Raw genomic sequence first — 24,270 nt, forward strand, 5'->3', positions numbered from 1 at the left:
TTTGTTTATCCAAATCTACTTTTCAAAACTAATATTTTCATCTAAACTATCTTAAACATATTGATTTCTTTTAATATGTTACAAGTATATTAATTGAATGTCTTGATCAATTCTATTGTTTTTCCAATTTAATTGAAACCTATTTGTTTAATTATTGTATCCGAAAAAATGTCTTCAACCAAGCTCCAGTGGTCTAGTGGTAGAATAGTACCCTGCCACGGTACAGACCCGGGTTCGATTCCCGGCTGGTGCATTTTTTATTCTCGTTCTCAGCCTCAAGCTTCTCTCTTCTTCAGTTCTTTTCCCTTTTTCAGCAAGGTAAATCATATGTTTTTTTTTTCTTCTTATTCATCCCGGTTTAGCTTTTGTTTTGTTTATGTATTTTTTCATTCGAACAATTGAATTGATTAGTTGATTATCCATCAATAAGCCGACCACTCTGAGCTGTGTTCAAGTTCTGCTGCTTTTCTCATTTGATTCTTCATTCTCTTTTTGGTTTGTTTGGATAACCATTAGCCTAAAATCTTGACTGTGTTTTTGACTCATTTCACTTCAGTTCCTGATTTTGTTTATAGTTTCCGTGAAATTCAATCTGGGTTTGTTTTATTTTTAGGGATTAACATGTTAGCTAATCCCATTCCCTTGAATTTTAATCTAACCTGTATATTTAGAAATTATCATTTTACCTTTAATTTTTGGTTGTTAGAGGCTCTTTGATTACCAAAGACTAAATTTTGTGCTAAAGAACTATTGTATGAAACTTGTTTTAGTTAGGTGAGAAAATTGTAACTAAAACAGAAGTGCTCAATGAACCTATGAAACTAAGCATAATTTGGGAAAATTTTGTTGAATAGGAAAATACATGTTTTCATGAAGTAAGGTACAAGGATGATCCTCTCCTAGTTGCTTAACATGTTAGTGCAATACACAAATTGAACCATGAAAGTTTACCTTTAAAAGCTTTGGAACCCTATGTGAATTGTTCATTAAAAAAAATCTTACATATACAAGTTGGATTACTCAAACTGAACCCCATCCAACACTCATAAAAGGATAATTATTTTGGTCCAAAAATTAGACTATATATTGACTATACATGACTGTTGTGGCTTTTAGGACTAATTTTCAACAAAACAGTTAAAAAGGATTTGCCTAAGGGGTGACATAATAAGAATGGATGACATATAGTTGACAATTCAACAAAACACTTGTAATATCCGCCTGCTAAATCATTTATACTTACTGTTTTTTTGGTGTGTTGTACTCTAACAAGAAAACCTTCAGCCCATAACAAAAGAAAGAACAAAAAAGGATCAAAAAATGGCTGAGCAGCAGCAGTGTGTTGAGATTCCTAGAGTGAAACTGGGAACACAAGGGCTTGAAGTTAGATTTTGTTCTTCTTGCAGTAGTTTATGTGAAAAGCTGTTTCTGAGTTGCATATAGGCCATGAACTCCTATTATTTTTGGTTCAACTGATGATTTGCAGACTGTAGAATTTCTGTTTATGATACATGATTTTCTTTGGTGGGTTTCAAAGTTGGGGTTTGGTTGTATAGGACTTAGTGGAGGTTACAATGACCCTGTCCCTGAAGAAGTTGGGATATCGATTATCAAGCAATCATACGATAGAGGAATCTCTTTCTTTGATACATCAGAGAACCTACTATTCTTAGTTGAATATGGAGTGTGCATGTACAAAAGTTATGATATCTTTACTTTTTCAAACCTACTATTCTTTTTGTTTTGCTATCAACAACTATGAAGTTTAAATGTGAGATTTATCAAAATTTTACTAGGTATTTATAATTTATTTATTTATTATTATCAATGTTTAAACTAAAAATAAGTTAAAATTAAGAAAAAGGTACCAGAAAAAAATAATGGGCATTTTATTTATTATCATCATTAATACTACTATTGATGCTAATATAAACAAATACTAAAAGCAATACCTCAAATTCAATATACACCGAAAGATCATAGAAATAAATTGTATCCATTATCAAAATCATAACAATTTAATAACTAAAAAGTGTTTTACATAGTTTCGTTCATAAATTATTCAAATAATAAAATTCATAACGGAGGTCTTTTACGGAAGCTGTTCTCAACCTGACGTTGGGGGCATCCTACTACTCAACCTCTCCCTTACCCCCATTACATATGGGAATAGGGTCAGCTAATTTTTTTATATTGCTTTTCTAAGTAAGAACTGTTACTCTCACTAATTCCTATCAATTATAAAAGCAGTTACTATGAGCATAAACAATCAAAAAATAAATTTGACAATTTTAATTTATTTATATCAAATCAGGATCGAATGAAATATCGATAAATTTATTATAACTAATTTATAAACAAATAGTTGAAAAAAATATAAATTATGGTAAATGAAAACTCTAACCTCTAAAAACAACTTCAATCCACTGCTCCCCTTATATGCTCAAATATTATGATATTTTTTATTAATATGAGATAAGTGCAAGACAATTTGTTCAAAGATAACTCTCAATCATTTAATATGAAAGTTTAAGAATTATTTTAAAACATTTAGATAATATATATTATATGATTTTAGATCTTAAAAATAAAAATATTATTATTTTTTTAATAATATATATATATATTTCTAATTAATAAGTTAAAAATAATCTATGAAAAATAAAAAAGTAACACATGTACATTATGATATGATTTAAATACATTTTTAGATAATTGATGTAAAAATTAATATTAGTTAGGAATATATGATATATTTATCTTTTAAATGTTGTAATATGTATATATAAAAATTTAAACTTTATAAAAAATATAAAAATTAAAAATAATTAAATAATACATTTTCTATAATTTTTATCTAAATATTTTTATTTGAATATTCAAAATTCAATTGGTTAAAAAAGAAATAAGTATATCACAATGATAATTTGATAAAATACATTCCGGTAATCTTTTATTCATTTAACCAAATATTTAAAAAATTTATATTCCTACCAAATAAACCAAACACAATAATGTAACATTCTCAGTAATGTGTCAGGTAATATTATATTCCGATAATTTCATTTTTAAAGATAATATTACATTTCCTAAATCAAACGACCCCTTAGTACGAGTATAGGAAAAAATGAAATGAAAGAAGTTCCAACCTTGGAATGCATCACATTTGTCATTGAGCTATCCGAAGAAAACGTTGTACAAGTATTTGCAAACTTTCCAACTAAGCATCAATGGTCTAGTGGTACAATTGTATTTTTTCCCTTAGGAATTGTTTGTTTACTGGAGAATTTGAAGATTGTTAAGCTGGTGAGCCATCATCCATTTTCCTGGAAAGAAAAAACCTGGGAAAATCAAAAGGAAAGTGGAAAAGAAATCAAAAGAGCATTCTTTCTCTTATTTGAATATTCTTAATAGGGGAAATGATCGCGTGCGACCGCCTTAATATACGGTTAAAAAATGCATTACCGAATTTATTATTATTTAAATAACAAAACCGGTAAAAATTTACCGGAAACATTATTATGTCTACTGGTTTTGTTATTATTGGGCGTTTTACCGGGTTTGGTAATGTATCCGGTAGAAAAATAATGTTTTAGGTAACGCTTTACCGAACATATTATCAAGCTCGGTAAAGCACCCAATAATAACAAAACCGATAGAAATAATCATGTTTTAGGTAATTTTTATCAATTTTATTATTTAAATAATAACAAAACTGATAATATATTTTTTAATCGTATATTAAGGATATATATTAAAGGTGTTGTACAATAAATTTTTGAATAATGATGAAACAAGTAATACAAAGTACAAATTACAAATCCGAGAACCTCCAATTGTTGTCTATAGCGTCGAAGAGGTCAGAAAATTCAGACTTCAAAAAATAACAATAATTCATCTATTACTGAGATCGTTCGGTTCATGCTTCTTTCATATAATATTGATAAAGAATTAGAATAATAATAGGATAATGGTGAGCTTTCTTTTTATATATTTCTTTATTATTTCATCATTAATCTTATTGATTTAAGTCTAATCAATGTTCAAGACGACCACCAAAGTCAATGTTGCGTGCATGCCTAGATTACTCGTTCAGTTGGTTTCTTTATATATATATATATATATATATATATATATATATATATATCAATCATCAAATCAACGTGTTAAAATTTTAATTATTTAATTATTTTTTTATTTTCTTCAATTTTATTTTTTATATGGAGCAATACTTTAGATGCAACAAGTTTAAGAGAATTTTTTTTGTTATCTAGATTTCAAGGATTTGTCTTAATTAATTTGGATCGATCTGCATCACACACCTAATTTTAGTGTATGAGTTTCCCAGTATGTATTTTCTGCATACACAATGGCTCAAACTCGAAACATTGTTTAAGCGATATCAAGTTGCTTACCACTTGAACTAACATTGTTTGTAAGTTTAAGAGAATTTAAATATGCTATAAAATGTACTTATGAAGGAATTGAAAAAATAGAATGTCTTTTTTTTTTTAAAAAAATAGAGTATTTGTTATCATAACAATGATTAATATTTCTAGTTAAAAGATTTGTTGTTATCTCTTAATATATTTAGTTTGAACATTACGTATGTAAAGATATGAGTGTTCGTTATCAAAAGATTGAGAGTTTTTGAACAGATAATAACTTAATATTAATTTATCAATACATATAATATATTATAATAGATTAAATCTAATATTAATTTGACCCTAGTCATCCGCAACTTGTACTAAATCACCAATATGCATATTTCAAAAAATTCATATATTAATTATAATATAAGTTACAACCAAAAATCAATTAATCTAGTGGGATCTTTTAAAAAAAATTAATCTAGTCGGATGAGGTATTTAATTTCTTTAGTAAGGTTTGGATTTCGAATTTTGATATTTTTTTATGGGAGTAAATTGAGTTGGGAGAATCGCCCACATAACGTATCTATACTAAACTCGATTCAAAAAATAATCGATCAATAGATTAGGTACCGATGGTTAAATGAATATATATAATATAATATAAGTTACAAGATATATTAAAATTCCACATATTAAACCTAGATTATTCGTGCTATATTAAAACTCCCATTGCTTTATGAAGTTGGGGGTTAACTAAAAGAAAGTGGACTTATTCTTTTTGTTTTTCCTTAGTGGGATATCATTAGAGGGTGTACAGCTTTCCAACTAAATTAAATCTAATTGGAGAAAAATATAACGTCAACCCACAAAATATCTGATCGATATATCCAATTACATCCATGATGGAATGATAAAGAAGGTTTGAATTTAAAATTTGCTTAACCAAACAATGAGCCATTGTCGTTTGTTATTGTTTTGGTTCAATATTTCTACTCATATGAATTGAATCATTGTAATATGAATGAATTTGATATAGATTTAGGTTTAGGTTTTTAGTTTTATTTTTTAAAAGAATATAATGATAAATTTATTATTATGATTGATTTTTAAAGAGATTTGGAAGGTTCTGGATGAAGTTTGTGGAGTTGGGGATATTTTCAATTAAACGGACACTAGATTCGTGTTTAGAATGTAAAAAATGAGTTAACTGAAAATTTTGGGATTAAATGGTTGTCCGCAGTGATCGATGACAACAACCGAAAGTGATGAGTGGTGACATGGACTTTGACTGGATTCAGATAAGGGACAAACACATTATTTTATGTTATGAGACGAACTTAAATTTATAAAATTATAGGGGGACGAAAATAAATTTTCAATAAAAATACATAAAAAAATCTAAATATATAATAATTTTAAATTTCAGAGGACAACCGCTCCCACAAATCCCGCCTAGACCCATCCGTGATTAGGGGTCAATTGATATTTTCTATCTAAAGTTCAGATATTAAATTAATATTTTATCTAAAACTAGCGTCAAATTAATATTTTATCTAAAATTTGTATGTCAAATTAAAATTTAATCATTTTACTAACATGACACACCAACAAACTAACGAGAGACATCGATTCATTGACAGAATGAGACAAATCAAAATAAAAGTGACCAAAAAGTATTTTTAAAAAAACCAACCAAAATGGAATAGACTAAAAAGAGAAGGGATTATAGTGATGGTTAAATACTGTTTATAAATATATTATACAAAATGGATCACAGAACAAATATAATATAAATTAGGTGAGTCTCAAAACCTATAATTGTAAGACAAAGGTAATTTTAAAACAAAAATGATTGCAAAAGAAGAATCATATGTCTTGTCCAATTGTCATCTCACACATTTATGTTTTAAGTATTATTTTATTTTTTCTATATCTTATTGCTTAATTAATTTAGTTTGGATTTTGCAAAAATTTAATATGAGTGTATCTTTTTAATTCAATTTGCTTAACTCATAAATATAAAATTTGAACCTTTAAATTTAAGATAAATTATATGTTTGGTAATTGAACTTTACTCTCTCATATATTTCACTCATTGTACTTTCAACTTTTTAATTACTCACTGAATTTTATAGATTAAATTTTTTGATCACTTCGCCATTAAATGATTAAATAACGTTATGACATGACAACTTACATCAAACGAAATCATTTTGATTAAAATACGGCTATGTCATAACGTCGTTAATTATTTAACGACGGAATCTATAAAGTTCAGTGAGTAAATTGAAAAAAAATGAAAGTATGAAGAGAGAAATAGGAAAAAGTAAAGTTCAATTATCAAACGTGTAGTTTACCCCTTAATTTTACTTGAAGAGCTTAATAACTCATCTCATTAGACTTACTAATTATTAGTGTATATTACTATATTAATAAATGAAATCTTGGCTTTAGCCTTTTCATACGATGATAAAGTTAAGGGGTAAATTATACATTTAGTACTTAAACTACTATTTTGATCCATTTTAATACTTGAACTTTTACTTTTTTTTTCAAAAGCATATCTAACATATAAATACTCAATCATTGTAGTGTGCTTATCATCCATTGTAATTCATTTCTACGGTTAGTAAAAAAAACCTATTAATTCCCATTTATTTGTTATCACCTATTGACTTCCTCTTCTTCATTAAGCACTATCGTCAGCAATGTCCGACCATTGTACCGGAGTATCAACATTTCATCATGGTATCATTCGCCAAAAATGTCTTAATTTCGTTTCATTTTCCTTCAACTGAAGGTATTGTGGCTTGACGATTTGTTTCACCATTGTTCATTCAATTAGTTTATCTTTTTTTTTAGCTTGTTTGTTTGTTACTTCTCTCAAAGACACTTCAAGAGCTATAGATGAAGATCACGCAGGTGACTCATAAACCAAATCCTAAACTGTCCAGCCTGTTCTCGTTTTCCTTACTCGATCAGTTATGGTACTCGCTTTGTTTTTTATCGTGTGCATCATTTCTTCAATCTATGTTTTTGCTGTAAGAGTTTCCTGTTGAACCGTAAGAAAGTCTACTCGTGATGACTCGTTGTTAGAAGAGTAGATGAGTGGTTGTTAGGAATTCTTTATATTGAAAGATGTGTTTATTGATTTGTTCTTTGCCTTTGAAACTCTATAGTTTCTTGAAGGTTTTTTGCTGAGGTTGCTTCTGTTTGGAGGGTGTTTGTTTAAAGAAAGTATAGTTTTAGGGTGTTCTTTCAAGTTTGTACTCACTATTTGTTTGTCATATTGCCTAAGAGGATATGGTTTTTCTTTGGTGTTAACAAAGAATCAAGATGCTCGTCATGTTACTGCTGCAAGTTCTTTAATTTCAGTTAATTGGAATCAGTTTACTTTTATCATTGATGGTTTGGAGAAGAATGTGTTTGTGTGATTTTCTTGTGAGGTTAGTTGATTTGGTGCAAAGGTTTCCAGTTCAACAGTATCATATGTTACTGCTCATTATATGTTTGTAGAAAAGTGTCTAAGAAGGGTTGGAAGGTTTAGGTTGTTGTTTAACCAGGTTCAGTGAGGATTTCTTTTTACTGCATTATGACTCAAGATTTACCTCCTACAAACACGTTGATGTTTCATTCTTCAAATTTGATCACTCTGATGGATTGCCAACACACACTTTGTTGAACTATAGCCCTATACAACAATTCACTAAATATGATACTATTAAATGTCTGAGCATACGTACATATTTTGGAAACATCAAGTCACCCTAATTCTTGATGGTTATGGCTTGCTGCAATATATTTCTAAGAATAATGTAACTCTCGATCAGTTTATTTCTAATTATTCAAGACAAGTTGTGGAGAATCTTTCTTATATCGCTCATTATCAACAAGACAAGTTATTGGCATCCTGGTTATTATCTATAATTCACTAAGTTGTTGTGCCACATCCTAATGGATTTAATACTTGCTATCCATGTTTTTTAAGGTGACCAAACATATAGTGAGAGGCCTAGTTGCATCCATTTTTTATGGGCAGCGGGTTTTAGCTGCTGCTGACGTTCTCAAGGAAAAGAAATATATTGCATGCTCCGCTGTAAAGCTTAATGTAGTCTTGGCAGGAACAACTTGGTTAGAATCTGACCTTATAGATCGTTGTTTCACTAATGGAAATATGGTTACTGGAGTAGCTTGGCCAGGTCACCCAGAGTTCATTTCTCAGTTAATGGGTTTGTTTCATCTTGTCCTTTTAATATGAGAAATGATAGAAAATAAAGGTGAATAAATTAGAATGTAATGAATCATCGTACTTTCGATTCAAGTAGAACGAAATGAGGTATAGAACTTTCGATTCTCATCTAAAGTAGAACAGAAGGAAGCATCGCACTTTCGATTCTCGTCTATGTAGAATGGAATGAAGCATCACACTTTCGATTGCATCATACTTTCGATTCATACGGAATGAACCATCCTAAATCCGTGAACACTTAAGAGTGTCTCAGATACAAAGATTCTTTCGTATGTCAGAAACAAACAATATATTCTGCTGCTTGATTTCTTTTCTAGAAGTTATCTTCAAGACCACAACACCCTTCCCCTTGATCTTGGAAGTCACAACATTGCCCGTGCAGAGCTTCTCCCCATTGTCGCAAGGTATCAACTTAGAAAATGAATCCTTGTTGCAACATATTCAGAGATCACAACACATATATCCAAGTCCTTTATGTTCTTGACAATTCCTTTTACAATATTTTCCTCGTGAGCCTTGACTTTCTTTAGTTGTCTGGATTCAATAGACTTATACCCTATTTTTTCACAATTGTTGCACTTTCCCTGGAACTTTTCTCTCTTAGAAATTTCACATTTAGGTCCTAGCTTTGACCTATTATTGGGATGTTTTCCCTTCTTGAAGTCCATGACTTCAACCATGTTTGCCTTAACCTCCTTGAAGAATTCTTTATTGATCTTTTTTAACATTAACTCTATTGTCCTCTTCAATGCGAAGTCTGACAATAAGTTCATTCACGATCATATCCTTCCTCTTATGCTTCAGGTAATTCTTGAAGTCATTCCATCTGGGAGGTAGCTTCTCAATAATAGCTATCACCTGGAATAATTTGCTTTTGACCATATTTTCAGCGAGAATTTCTTTAATAATCAGTTGTAATTCCTTCACTTGTTTTACTACTGGTTTGGAATCATTCATAGCATGCTTCAAGAACTTGGCAACTAAAAACTTTTTAGTTCCAACATCTTTGGATTGATATTTGTCGTCCAATGTCTTCCTCAATTTCTTTGCCATTTGATATGTAGAATAAACTGGATACAGTGAATCATGTAAACAATTCAAGATATAATTCTAGAATATGAAATTAGAATGCTTCCAAGCTTCAACCATATTAAAGGCGGTGACATTATCCACCTCTCCATCTCCTTCTCCTTCTCCTTCTCATTCTTTAAAGGCAAGAGGATATTCCTTTAGGAACTTAGCATAGTTCACCATGGTTAGATAAAACCACATCTTTTGTTGTCATATCATGAAATTTTCCCCACAAAAATTTGATGGCCTCTAGCTGTAGTTAACTGCCACTGTTGATTGATTCGTATTCATATTTTAAACCTGAATTATCATTCTAGTATCTGAGTTGGGCAACCTATTAGAATTTGTTACTTCTGTTGTTTGTAAAAAAAATAGAAACAGAATTAGTAACCAATGTTATTACACTGATAATTTTGTTAAAACAGATTTGTCCACTATATGCAAACCCGTTAAAACGGTAGAATAATTCCTGAAAACAAATTAATTTGCTTCGATTTTTACAAGTTTTTTAATAGTCTCGGATATGTTTTAAGAAAGGTAGAAAAAGAATATGTTTTAAGATTGTTACATAATAACAATCCGAAACCAAAATAAAAATAAAATAATATTTTATTAATAAAGAAAAAAATATGTTTTAGTATAGAGAACCTGAATATTGGCAGAATATCAAACTTGATTAGACTATATTCGTGAACTGCAAGTCATTAATTAGTATCTGAATAAAATAAAAAATAATTAATTAATACCGCCTTAATTTCCTTTTTAATTCAAAATATTCAGAATATTTAATTTGTAGTGGTTAAAATATATGAGGCCTCAGATTGCCCGATTGGTCTAGACATTAACGTCGCCCACATCATGCGGGTGTGCCCCTAACCCTAAAAGGTTCGACGAGCTTTCATTAGCAGCCCTTGCGCCTGCGCACAAGGCATAGTTTCAACCCAAGGCATTCAATGACAAGCAAGTTGGTTTGTGTAATAAACCATTTCCTTACTTGATATCCCACCAATGTGGGATATGGGTTTTCTCATTTTCCTTACATAACACAATTCACATATATCATACTTTGAGCATCAATTTCTCATTCATCACTTAACCGTTTCAAGCATATGAGATACCGTTGTAAAGATCTCACGGAGTAGAATATGAATCAATAAATTTATTATTCGATTCTCCATCTTTACACTCAGAAAATATGCCTCAAAGTTTTCAATTTGTTACATTTTCCCAACAATTTGTGTAGTCATTTTTTGTTGTTAAATGACATTAAGCGCGTTCATTTATCGATTAATAGTGGCCATAAGGCCTCACATTGCCTAGAAAAATTCATCATTTTTTACCATTATGAAAAGTCACAACACTCAAAAGAATAATGCAAAGTGAAAAATGAATAAAAGAAATAAGAAACCTCACTATTCACTTAAGGAAGTAATACACCAAGAGACAAGTAAGTCGATCTTGTATTTTTTAAAATTCTGTTACCAAGAAGTCTCACAATGTTCGTGTCGGAGTTCAATCTCTAACAAAGATGAAAAAAATAACTTAGAAAGAAGTCAAACAAAAGTTATGACTCCAATTGAACGATAATGCAAGGAAGAAGAAGTATGCTAACTATTTTAATCTTACTAACACAAGAAAAACAATGTGTTAGATGATGTAAAGAAACAAAAAAGAGAAACAAAAGAATCTAAAGTAATAAAAAAGTAGAAAAACATAACCCAAAAACCTAGAAAACGCAAGATCAACTTGGGCAATGTGTTTGAAAGGGTGTTCGATATTCAAATGACCTAAATTTTTTGTGGAGGTCGGTATTTTAGTTTAGAAACAACATGTAAATTTTTAGCCTAAAATACCTGTAGTAGTAACTTGTAGAAATTCTTGAATGGAGAAACTATGTTTCTGTCAGTTTTCATTTATCAACACGTTTGAAGGGGTTTTTGAATTTAAAATGACCTTATTTTTAATGGAAGTTTATCTTGTGGTGGGGAATATTCTTGTATAATTTGAACTCAAAATTCATTCCATAGAATTTTCTAGAAAATTTTCAATGAAGAATTCTAACTTTGCTGAACAAATCCGAACAACACTTTTGAGGGGCATGTTAATGTTCGATTAACCTATTTTTTTTATTGAAGATCACTATTGAGATGAAGAATGTACCTATAAAAAATCAGCTTCAAATTCCTTCGTTTTTGTTTTGTGATTTTTTTTTACTTTTTTTCTTTTTTGGATGCAAAGGAGCAAACTAAAAAGAAATGATTGAAATAAAATTAAAAAATACAAAAAGAACTTGAAAACGATCAATCGTTGCGAACTAGTTCCGTTGGGATACCTTGAAGTTGATGTGTGTAAGAACAAGCAAGATTGAAGAACCGATTCAAATATGATACCAATTGATATGGGATAACAACAGAGTGATGAACATTGTTCATAGGTGAAGAATCAAGACTCGAGGTCTAAACTCAATCAAAGAACGAGAAAGATGATATATTAGATTATTGTCGGAATATGAGGTTTTGAATGTGGAATAAAGTTGCTAGAAAATTAAGATAAGAACACAAGATTAAGATTAAGACAATAAATATAAAAAATAAAAAAGATAAACAAATACAATGAATAAATAAATATAGGAATACTTAGCCAAAATTAGGCTTTTGGTGGTGATGGGCGATAATGGTGATTTGATGATAATCATGGTGGTGATTGATAGATAGTTGTCCTACGAAGCCTCCTAGCCGTAATTGATTAGGTAAACTCGATAATCGACTCTAATCAGCCCTCTTAATCGTAACGAGAAGGCAAAATGAAGTGTGAAGATCTCATTCACGAAGAACTTGAAGAACTTAATGATGAACAATGCTTCGAAGTCACAAGACAATCATCACTTGCAAAAACATTCTCACGTTGTATTATTAATCCAAAGAAATCTAGTTTACAATGGTGAATGGAGCCTCCTTTACATAGGATGAGGAGTTCCATGAATCTAAGTAATTATTGAATAAAATAATAATAAATTGAAGATAATATTTTTGATTCTATCCTAATTCTTAATAAAATAATAATAAACTAAAAATAATGTTTTAACTCTATCTTACTTCCTAATAAAATAATAAATCTAATATTAAAAGATAATGCATCATTATATATTAAATTATATTACAAATGATCAATAAAAATACTGATAATTCGTAATATTTACAAGTCTACTGTTGTTTTAGTCTTCTTTTCGAAGACACGTCGTATCTCTAGAAGACACGTCGACCCAATAACACATGCATCCCATTCAAAAGTCATCACAAGTCTACTGTTGTTTTGGTCTTCTTTTTAAAGGCTTGGACGTGTAGATCAATTGAAATAGGTAATTCATCTTCCTTTGATGTGAGTTTTATGGTGCATGTATCATCATCTCTCGCTCTCTTAAAAAAGAATCGACCTCGAATCTGAAACATCAAAGGGATAAACGATAGAACCTTTGAATGATTTGCTCACATTATACTTACCGAATAGATATGCTTTGAATCTTCGAGACTTTGTTCTTCTAATAGGTTCAAATAGAAATATTAGTCCAAAGATGAATGAATTATCATTATGAACTCTGAAGCATGTATCACTAAGGTAGTGGATGTGTACTTGATTTAGAAGTTGAGTCACTCTAAAATCGTTTTGTAAAAGTTGTATTTTCGATTGCCTCCTTCACAAATTTTCAATGCTAATTTATTCTTTAGATATATGATACTTGAAGCATATATCACTAAGGTAGTGGATGTATACTTAATAAATTGACATATTTATGCCTTAGGTATCCATATTATTCTTCAAGTACTGAAATTACCTATAATCCAAAATTTGAATTTAGCGCACAAAATTATCCTCAAATATGTTAAGGTTTCATGTCACTTTAAGAAAACCAAATTTTAATTACTTCACATTCAAACTTAAAATTCTCTCAATTTTCTTAGTTAAATTTCTCTATTAGACTTTCATTGGAAAGCATAGATCCTAATCTACAAATTGAATCAATTACCATAAAAATACATTATGAAAAACTCAATTTACATTCTTTTAAAATCAGCTTAAAAACACAATCCCAAACTCTCATTTTACTTTTAAAAACTTCATCAAGACCGCTTCCCTTTTACCCATAACGATCCGTGCCTTATCCAAATTCATGATCTCAACCGTTGATAAGATGTGAATCCAACGTTCAATATTTAAACTTTTGGATCATAACCTATCTCCGTCTCTTCCTTTTCCACCAATCAGCGTTCTCCATTTTCCTTATAAATCTCCCTCCCTTAACTACACGTTAGCAAAACCAACATAATCTGAAAAAACAAAGGAATCCAAATTTGTTACGGCTCGTACGATCTTTTAGAAGAATAATGGTCCCCGCCACGGCCTCCGCCGTTGCTCCCGCCGTGAAGAAGAAAACTGCTGGCGCTAAGAAGCCGAAGGCCGCTGCTTCTCATCCTCCGTTTCTTACTGTATATTCTCCGTCCAGAAATCGTAAGTTATTCTGTTTATTGATCGGATTTTAATTCGATTTGTTTATTGATTTTCGCAGATGATATCGGATGCGATCCAGTCGTTGAAAGAAAGAACTGGATCGAGCCAATATGCGATTGCGAAGTTCATCGAAGAAAAGTATAAGCCATTGCCTCCGAATTTCCGAAAGATCTTGCTTGTTCAGTTAAAAAAGTTTGTTGCGTCAGGAAAGCTCGTCAAGGTCAAAGCCTCCTACAAGCTCCCTCCGGCATCCTCCGTTGCCAAGAAGCCTGCCACCGCGAAGCCGAAAGATGTTTCCTCTGCTGCCGTGAAATCGAAGCTGAAGGCAGTCAAAGCCGCGGCGAAACCGAAAAGAAAAGTTGTTACGCCTGTTAAGCCAAAGGCTAAAGTTACGGCGAAACATAAGGCCAAAGCTAGAAGTAAAGCAGTGACTAAGCCAGTTAAGGCAGCGAAGACGGCCAAAACTACTATACCGGCAAAGAAAGCGAAGTCTCCGGCAAAGAAGAAGGTCGTGGTGGCAAAGAAGCCTAAGAGCGTGAAATCGCCGGCTAAGAAAGCGGCGAAGAAGGCGAAGAAATGAGAAGGATGGTTTAGTTAGCAGAGTAGGTGTTAATTTGACTGTGAATTAGGGGTAGTTCTGGAATTGCAGGCTAATATATGTTAATATTATGTATTTATTATTGATAAGACATGGTTATGAATTTTCCTATTTTCATTTCATATATTAGGTTGTAATATGAGCTTTTGATTTGTTAGTTAAATGCGAAGTACGTTCCATCACAGAGTTTAAAAGGGTTATTTGAGTTGGACAGTATTAGTAGGGGTAAATTATATGTTTACTAATTTTATTACCTCTTATTTTATTATAATATATTTAATTTTTTAATTTATTTATTAAATTTTAAACATTAATTTTTTTTGTTACTTCATCGCTATATTTTTAATGTGTAATGATGTTAAATTAAAATTAAAAAATTAAAAGTATAATAAAGTTTAATAAATAAATATGTGATATTTTTATTATTAAAATATATTACATAAACACTCGTTATCAAGTAGAGTATATGGTCGAATGGACAAATTGTAAAAGTACGGGAAAAAAAGTAAAATAGAAAAGAAAATAAAATTCAAAAACGTTTTAGTAAAACACGTCTTCTTTCTTCGTTGAAGTACTACAACTTTACAACTCTGATAGTACTAGGATTAGATGTCTTGTATCTTTCGTCGTGTAGTCAGACATCGAGATACCTTTATTTTATTGTTGCAGTTGGGATCCCTTTTCTTTAATTAAATGTGTATTATCAAAGGGAAATGAATGTTTCCACCTTGAGATATTGTTGTCTTTAGGGAGGCGATATACCTCCACTTCAAGGTTATAATTCATGGAAGGTTTAAATATATAAAAGATGTTTAATGTATGTATTTCGTTTTAATTTAGTGTCTAACGTTTATTTCGTTTTAATTTAGTGTCTAACGTTTTATTTTATTGCTTATTTAGGTGTCCGGATCGTTAACGATATTAATTTTTCTATTAAGTGATACATATCATAACTTGGTAATTTTAAAAAATTTATTTAAAATTAAAAAATTAAAATTATATATCGTTAACGATATTTTTTTTTTGAAAGAGGTACCTTGTATTCAGAACGTTTAAAAAGTACATCACCTCGAAGACCTCGTTAAAAAACCTCACTAATCCTAAATAGAGGAAAAAGAATATACTTTGAGGTGGTAAAAAAACACATAACTGTAACAACACACAACCATACTCCAGCCCTAGAACACCCCAAACCATTTTAAGAAATTCAACACAAACTAACAATAAAAAAATGAACTAAGAACTGAAAGGAGATCGGACACCGATAGCATGACCAAAGTGACGAAACAAAAACATCAAACATAAAGCACCCGCAACCATAGCTTGTGCGAAACCTAGCCCTAAGTCTTGGAGAACCACACTTGCAAGAACTGAACCAAAGATGAATTAAGTCTCGATGTTCTTAAGAACCATGCAGTCTTGAGAAAGGTGGCCATCAATAATTAGCAGAATAAAAAGAACACTGCTCCCAACTTACAGCTGCTATCAACAAACTCATCCAAGGACCGAAGCATAATACCTTATATTAAAGGCTACACGTCCAGCATAACCGAAGCAACTTGATGCTTATTTTAAGAGGATCCTTCCCTAATTAAGGAATCTCCACACAAATGAGCGATGGCAGCCACCAGAGCAACTGGTTCCAGACAAGGAAACACCAGCTCCAATCTATACCACCCGCATAAAGAAGAAAAAACAGAATAATCTAAGGGGAAAACCAATAATGAAAACGGTTAGAACTAATCCCTATCACCACCCTCAATCTATAAACGATTCTGAGCTACGAGCAGAAGATTATAAACACTCGGAACCTGCCTTGAATAAGAGACCCTAGAATTAAACTACACCATCCAAATCATAAGAAAACATTACTAAATTGTTTTCTAACATATGAATACCTACCATAAAAATAATTTAACGCTTGTTAATAAAAATCAATGCTTCAAATTGTATCTTGATGAGTTCTTTTTATGCAAAATAGCCTTGTTCATCACTTCAAATAGTTTTAGATAATGACATGTTACAATAGGTCATCATCATCATCTAATTGGAGATTAAATTTATTAAATCGAATTAAAATTATATCTGAATTGGTAAAATGCATAAATATTAGGTCTAAATGTGTAAATGATAACAATGTGTGACTTGATTGATAACAATTAAATAATTAGATAATCTAATTGACAAAATTAAAAGTTTAATGGTCAAAATAAAAAAGTAGTAATAAATAAGCTATCATAGGTATAGTTTACACTATTTTTTATTGACCACTTCAATATGCCTTTTTTACTTACCCAAAATGTTTACTTTTTTTTTCAACATATTTGGGTTTTCCTTATAAAAATTATATAAATTATCTTAGGTTCAAAATAAATACTCTATAAACTTATATTTCTTGATTTTTTAGAAAAATCAGAATATAACATGCTCTAAATTCATTTACATATTTATAAAACAAGACAAATGATTAAAAAAGGGGTAAAACTACACAGGTTATTATTTAAAATATGATAAAAAATCACTTTGACTACTGATGTTTCATTTCAATCAAACATATCGTTCAACCATTTATATGGTTCATTGAAGCTACACCTTGTTTAAGGAAAACAAATTTTGAAGATGGGGCAAATGCTCCATTTGTAATTATAATGCCAACTTTTTTATATATTTTGTTTTAGATTATTTCACACATACACACATATATATATATTAAATTATTGAAACAAATCTAATGAAAAAAATTATATTTTTCACACATGCATGTATAATTATAGTTAATACAAGATTTATAAATAAAAATGAATTTAATATTTTAATATTTTTAAATTAAATTAATTTCTTCACAATTATTGTAAAATAATTATATGTGATTTATATTTAAAAATAAAATTATATTAAAATTTCATTAGAGAATATAAAGTAAAAAAACAACTTAAATCATAAAATAAATTTATAATCTGAATCTTAACCTTTTGTTTTCAATTTTTATAAAAATTATTTCTCATTCGCTTTATATTTATAGTTATTTAAAAATAATTGTGGAAAAGAAAAAATATATTTTAATTTAAAAATATAAAATATTAATTCATTTTTAGTTTTAAATCTTACATTAACTATAATTATATATATGTGGGAAAAATATAATTTATTTATTAGATTTATTTCAATAATTTAATATGTACGTGTATGTGTGAATTTATCTAAAATAAAATATATAAAAGAGTTTGTAATCTAATAATAGATGGAGCATTTACTTGTTTGGTTAAGGCTTTCCCAAGGACACCCTTGGTCCCTAGTTCGAAAATCCTTGGCATCTTCGCAATTTGTTTCCTTTAAAGGTGGTGACACGTGTCACCTCCTTGTTGGTGGTTAAATCTATCAAATTAAAATATTAAAATTAATTAAAACACAATTCTCCTATAATACGGTGACACGTGTCACTTAAAAATATGTCACAATAATATGTTGACAATTGGCACCTCCAGATTGGAGGGTAATCTTTTAAAATTAAATTAATAGAATGTGTAAGTATATAAAACCAAATGTATAATTATACAAATTATATTAACTGACATGTCACTATCACCGTTAACAATTAACGGAGAGTGCATTGAATGAATCATTCAAATAGTTGAGTGGTATGTTCGATTAAAACGAAACATCTATTGTCAAAGTAATTTTTAACCATAATTTACTGGTCACGTATAGTAATTTACTCTTAAATAAATCTCTTCACCATTGTCAACACGTATAATATAGTGGTCAACAACTCTTTCATATATGACCAAGATTATATGTAACAACATATAACTTTCAAAACATATACAATTAAACTTCAACACAAACCACTTTAAAAGAAGGAAGACACAAGTCATTGCTGCTCACAAGAAGACATGCTAAATATTCCTGTCAAGACATTCATATGATATGGGAACTTGGGAAATTCAAGGCCAATGTGTTAGTCGTGAAAAACCAGATGTTCATGACTGCACCGCGATGTTAGCATTACTCTCCTCCGCCAGTTTAGAGGATTTCGTCGTATCTTTTACCTTTTTCACTCGATCTTTCAGCTTCCCACCTCCATTACTGCCCACTCCATTCTTCTGACCTTTAAATTTGAGCTCATCTGCAGGATCGATCCTTTCCATATGGTTACCACCAAAGCTGTGGCGGTGGCCCTGGCAGCAAGCTTTTGGCTTTTCTAATTCTTCCTCGAATAGGTGGCCTGCATCACCACAGCTCTTTCTTGGGGAAAGATTTGGTGACTTTGGCCGAGTTAAAGGCAGCTGAAATGAAATAAGAACAAGAATGAAATGGTTTGTATCCAAAGCTGCGTGAAGAATACAAGGGTTTTGTCTCGGAATGTTTTTGTGAAAGGGAAACATTTTCAGGCCTACTACTTCGAAGAACTCTTTGAGAAAGGAGGAGAAAAGGTTCAACGAAATACCTTCTTCAGTTCAACCTTTGGTGGAGGTTGTTCGTAGTCGAAACTAGGTACCGGATTTGCTTTGACGACCAAGCTCTTCCGCAGCTGCTTAAGGGCTGCTTCTTGCTCTTCCAGCTTAAGGGCTGCATACTGCTGCCTCTCGGCCTCCAGAGCTTGGTGTTTTCCCTCTAACTTCTGGTAAAACTGGATTGAGGAAGAATATAAATTTTATCGATTGTTTGATTAAACAGGGTGCAAATATCAATTGTTAGAACAAAGAATGTACATCCTTCCGTTTCTCGGCACGTTCAGCACTTCTAAATGTCGGGGCAGTCCCAATTGTTACCCTCGATCTACCAGTTCGAACAGATGTAGTAGTACTAGACAAAGCTAAGGAAAATTCAGCTAAAATGACAACAGCTAATTACACTACAACAAACCTTTCTGGTAGAAGAGTTTCAATAGGGAAGCCCCCGATAAATAAAAAGATAAGTGCATATAACATTGAACAGAGGATACGAGGAAGCGACGGACCAATTATCATCGTCATCATGATGTTTCCTTGTCATCAGAGGAGTCTTTGGAGAGTTTTTCTGAAACAAATGCCAAAAATCCAGAAGATCAGCACCGCGCATGTACAAAAAGTTCTGACAGATGAATAAAAGCCGTTAGCAGGGCATGCTTTAAAAGCGAGTGCCATTCTCTAACTTGTTGAGCCTCGTATACAGAAATTCCAACTTCACTCTCGAGGATCGTTGTTACCTCATAATCCTTGGTAGGGGAAGGTGTATAGTCGGCATTTGTGGTATCATTTGCACCAGCTTTGGAAGGACCGAGGTGTGCTTTAGGCCAGATGAAATGAACCAGGCAATAGCAAAGACATGAGTGAAGAAAAAAAATCCAAGACTTTCAGACCAAAAGTTAAAAACCAACAGAATGAAAGCCTTTTACAAGACTCCTCATTTATTGGGGTGCTGGGGGGGGGGGGGAGACTTGAGAAAATAAAGCACTTTGAATTAAACTTAAAAAAATTAACTGACCATTATTCTACGTGTAATGACGAATGAAAGCCTTTTACAAGACTCCTCATTTATTGGGGGACTTGAGAAAATCAAGCACTTTGAATTAAACTTAAAAAAATTAACTGACCGTTATTCTACATGTAATGAGGTAAGAGAAGGTAATATAATCAAGTTGAGAACTCAAAATTAAAAACATTATGCTCTATTGAGCTGGATGGTCACTTTGAATTAAACTTGAGAGAGCTAAAAGAATTCCTCAAAACCCAGAATTAAAAAGAGAGAAAAATTTACCAAAATTCTTCATTTCTTAGAGAACTTCCACATAAAACAAACAGAAAATTCTTCATTTCTTAGAGAACTTCCACATAAAACTAACATGAACAACAGTTCAACAAGGAAAAAAACCCAGAAAACATGATGAGAAAGAAGCAATATACCTTGAATAAGTGGGAAATCAATTAAACAGAACAAATCCACATTGCTTATGTAAAAAATACAAGGACAAAAGAAACAAAAATCAAAACTAGAAGAAACGATAAGAATTTTGATGTGTGTATTGACTTGCAGATTCTCTTTGTAGCTCGATCTGACAAGTTCTTGAAACCCTGTTCCTCTTCCTCCTCGTCTTCTTTCCTTGCAGTTTCTCTGTGGGTGTCCTATTTTAGTCTTAATAACAGATGATTCTCCTTTAATTAAGCTCTTATCTTTGAAAGCTGTGTTTTTAAATTTCTTCCCTTTGTGGATGAGTTGTTGGTTATTTACAGGGGCAGTTTTTTCAGTTTTCATCTCCATGTTCTCACTATTTTCCCACGGCGTTACCCTCACTTTACAATTTTTAAGGCTTATCTTTTTAACTGCATAAAACTAATCTTTTTAAACTCATCAAACTTAGAAATGGTAATGAGTCGAGTTTTGGTCGGATTTTGATCAATCTAATCTGATTTAAAAATTATAGATTATTTATTTGATCCGATTCAATCTGATTTTTTGAAATAAATTTCGAGCTCAATTTCATCCGACTATAAATAATATATTTATTAAAAATATTATTTTTATTCATTAAAAATAAAGATTTAATTAAAAAAAATAATATATAGAAGGGTATTATTGTACTTATCCCTAAATATATAAGATAAAATTATATTTTTGAGTCAGGTCAAGTCAGGTATTTTCACCCTAAATCCAACCTCGACCCCAATATAACCTCTAAAAAATTTGACCCGACCCGACCCGACCAGATCCGACAAGATAAAATATAATCTTGCGTTTTAATATGGCAACTTTAATTCAAAATTATTATTATTATTTTTAATAATAACAAGATTTTTGTTTTTTTAAATCTTAAACAGTGACAGATGCAAAATTTTATATTAAGGCACAAACTTCTAAAATTATAGAAGAAGATGAACCTAAACGTTGACGTAGCTTTAGTAATCGAGATACGAAGCAAAAGTGGCATCTCTCATCAATGGGGCTATGAAACTCAACACCGACGTAGTTGTGAATCTAAATACTATGGCGGCTTCTGACGGAGGAGTTCTGTGCGACATCAAAGAAGTGTGGCTAGCATTCTTTCATCGAAACATCGGTCGTTGCTCGGTTCTCCATGCTGAACTCTGGGTTGTGCTAGATGGTCTAGTCTTAGCATGAGATCTTGCAGCAAGACAAGTCGACGTGGAGGTTGATAGTAGTGCGGTTGTGAGGATCCTTAACTCCCCAACCCAGCCGTAGGAAGCGTCGATAATGGATCTATTTTTTGAATAGTCTAAGGTAGATACAATTTAATAATTGATAACACACGCATGCAGAAACAAATTGTTTGAACTTAAGATCTCTAGAACGCTGACCACTTAATAAGTTCATAAATATTTAAAATTATATATAATTTTTTATCTTCCAATCTCTTTAAAGCAGACCACACACGTAAATTCAATAAATTTAATCCATTAATAAAATAATGCAATTAATGTAAATTAAGAAAAATATGAAACAAGTTTTGAAGGAATAATCTTGGGACCTAGGCGAAACCAAATTGTTTAGGTATTAAAATGAAAGAAAATAACAAATGTGTGGCCCATGCAGGTATTTGAACCTTTTTTAAAAGAATTATTCAAACCATTAAACAATAGTACCTACACAGGTCATTTGGAAGTGCGTGTTGGATACGTTAAGAAGACCTAATACATATCCGACTTTGGTAGTTTTCATTCCTCAATGGTCAAATATCGCAAAGTGATCTAAGCATACAAAATTTCAGATTCTTAGGGCACCTGTTCTATTTGACCCCATTAATGTCCCTATCAATTTGGGGAGGGGGGGGGGGACTCTACATTCACAACATTTTCATCAAAATATAGAACCAAAATTCGAATTTTTGTCTCATTTTTTTAATATGCTTTTTAAGGTCATTTGTTATAGGCTTAATATCAACATTTTTATCAAATAGGTGGTTAAATTATTTTTTGTCCATGTGCCTAATGTTACAAACGTTACCCATTTAGGTGTCTGTGTCGTCAATTACATTAATTTCCCCGTTAGTGACATGTGACACAATTTGATATTTTAAAATTTATTTTTTAAAAAAATATTAAAAATATTATGACATTTATATAATAAAAAAACTAACCTTTCTTATATTATAAAACAAACCCAAAATCCTAAATACTAAACTTAGTCTATCACCTCCGCCCTTTTCAGTTGTGACCACCACCACCAATATAGTCCCTATCATCCTCCTACTCATACGTCATCGTAGTTTTCGTCGATTGGCTGTCGGAATCTCGTGGGATCACTATTTTCATCCTAGGGTTCGCGGGGTATAAAACGTTGATTCGTCGTTGATTGACCATCAATCGGTCACAATTTCATGGGAGTTTTGGTCATCGGAGGTGGGGATGTCAGGTGGAGCTTCGTTGACAGCAAAAGGCAACGGTCGACGTGATTTAGGGACACATGTCATTTAACGGAGGAATTAACACCGTTGACTGCCCGAACACTTAAATGGGTAATGTCTGTAACGTTAGGCACCGTAATGAGTTAAAAACTAATTTAAGCACCTATTTAAGAAAAGAGATATAATTTGGACACTTATTTTGATATTATATCTTTGTTATACGTTGGTATAACTAGTAAATATGGACCGAGGGGTGGGTGGGATAGTGATATTCTTATACGAAGCATAGATTCCGCTGGGAATTAATTTTTTTAAATAATAAATTTTTAATATTTTTGAAGATGATAAATTAAATTTTTTTAAAAAATTAATAATTTTTCCCAAAATTTTAGGGGTCATGATTCTCCAAATCAAGTACGAGCTATTTCAGTATAATATATAATAATAAATGATAGTATTTTAATTCTGATTGATATTAAGTTTTGAATTTAATTTAAGATAATATTTTTTTCTTTTCCTTTATTAAAAAATATAAAAATTAATATTCATATTACAAAACTAAAACATTTTTGAATTAAACCGTTCATTTTTTTATAAAAAGTTGTTAGTTTTATTAAAAATAGAAAATATTCAAAATTAAATGAAGATTTACAAACATAACCGTAAACGTAAACTAAATTATATTTAGGATATTTTCCTATAATCATTAACACAAAAATTAGTCACCTAGATCACACAATGACCATAAAAAGAAAAGGTTTAAAAACCTAACCAATGCTCGAATAAAATAAAGATACGAACAAATCTGATTGCATCGGCAAGTGAACCACAAAAGAGAATAAAACTACAAAAAAACCACCGATAAATCATAAATCAGAGTCAAGCGATGTGAGAAAACTATCAACGAGCGCAAAATGTATATCCAAATTAATCTGAGGGTCCAAACCAGGGAAGATCAACAGGATAACAAATAAACGTCATTTAGATCAGTCGTAGCGATGTCAAATCCAACCATGTGAAAAAAGATAAACGAAAAAACGACACAAAATTGTAAGCTACCAAAAGGCATTGAAAAACGGGCCACAAAGACAGAGATAAACATGTCATAAAGACAGATAACATATAACAA

At 30.9% G+C, this 24,270-nt stretch overlaps 2 protein-coding genes and 1 non-coding gene across 3 annotated transcripts; 2 read left to right on the forward strand and 1 right to left on the reverse strand.

The window, feature by feature from the left end:
- The first annotated feature begins 182 nt into the window (after positions 1–182).
- Positions 183–253, forward strand: TRNAG-GCC. Its single transcript has one exon. It is a non-coding gene; the product is annotated as a tRNA-Gly (tRNA).
- A 13,752-nt stretch (positions 254–14,005) lies between these two features.
- Positions 14,006–14,910, forward strand: LOC120154794 (histone H1.1-like). The gene is made up of 2 exons (XM_039166445.1): positions 14,006–14,180; positions 14,261–14,910. Exons 1-2 carry the CDS (start codon positions 14,079–14,081, stop codon positions 14,780–14,782), a joined length of 624 nt encoding a protein of 207 aa, XP_039022376.1. The 5' UTR covers positions 14,006–14,078; the 3' UTR covers positions 14,783–14,910.
- A 3,748-nt stretch (positions 14,911–18,658) lies between these two features.
- On the reverse strand, positions 18,659–21,040 carry LOC120154898 (protein WVD2-like 2). The gene is made up of 6 exons (XM_039166528.1): positions 20,840–21,040; positions 19,989–20,132; positions 19,746–19,819; positions 19,513–19,606; positions 19,248–19,430; positions 18,659–19,086 (listed from the first exon to the last, which is right to left on the reverse strand). Exons 1-6 carry the CDS (start codon positions 21,038–21,040, stop codon positions 18,781–18,783), a joined length of 1,002 nt encoding a protein of 333 aa, XP_039022459.1. The 3' UTR covers positions 18,659–18,780.
- Positions 21,041–24,270: the final 3,230 nt, after the last annotated feature.

The sequence above is a fragment of the Hibiscus syriacus genome, unplaced genomic scaffold (genome assembly GCF_006381635.1).
Source record: "Hibiscus syriacus cultivar Baekdansim isolate YM2019G1 unplaced genomic scaffold, ASM638163v2 tig00111151_pilon, whole genome shotgun sequence".
In the NCBI taxonomy this organism is placed as follows: domain Eukaryota; kingdom Viridiplantae; phylum Streptophyta; class Magnoliopsida; order Malvales; family Malvaceae; genus Hibiscus; species Hibiscus syriacus.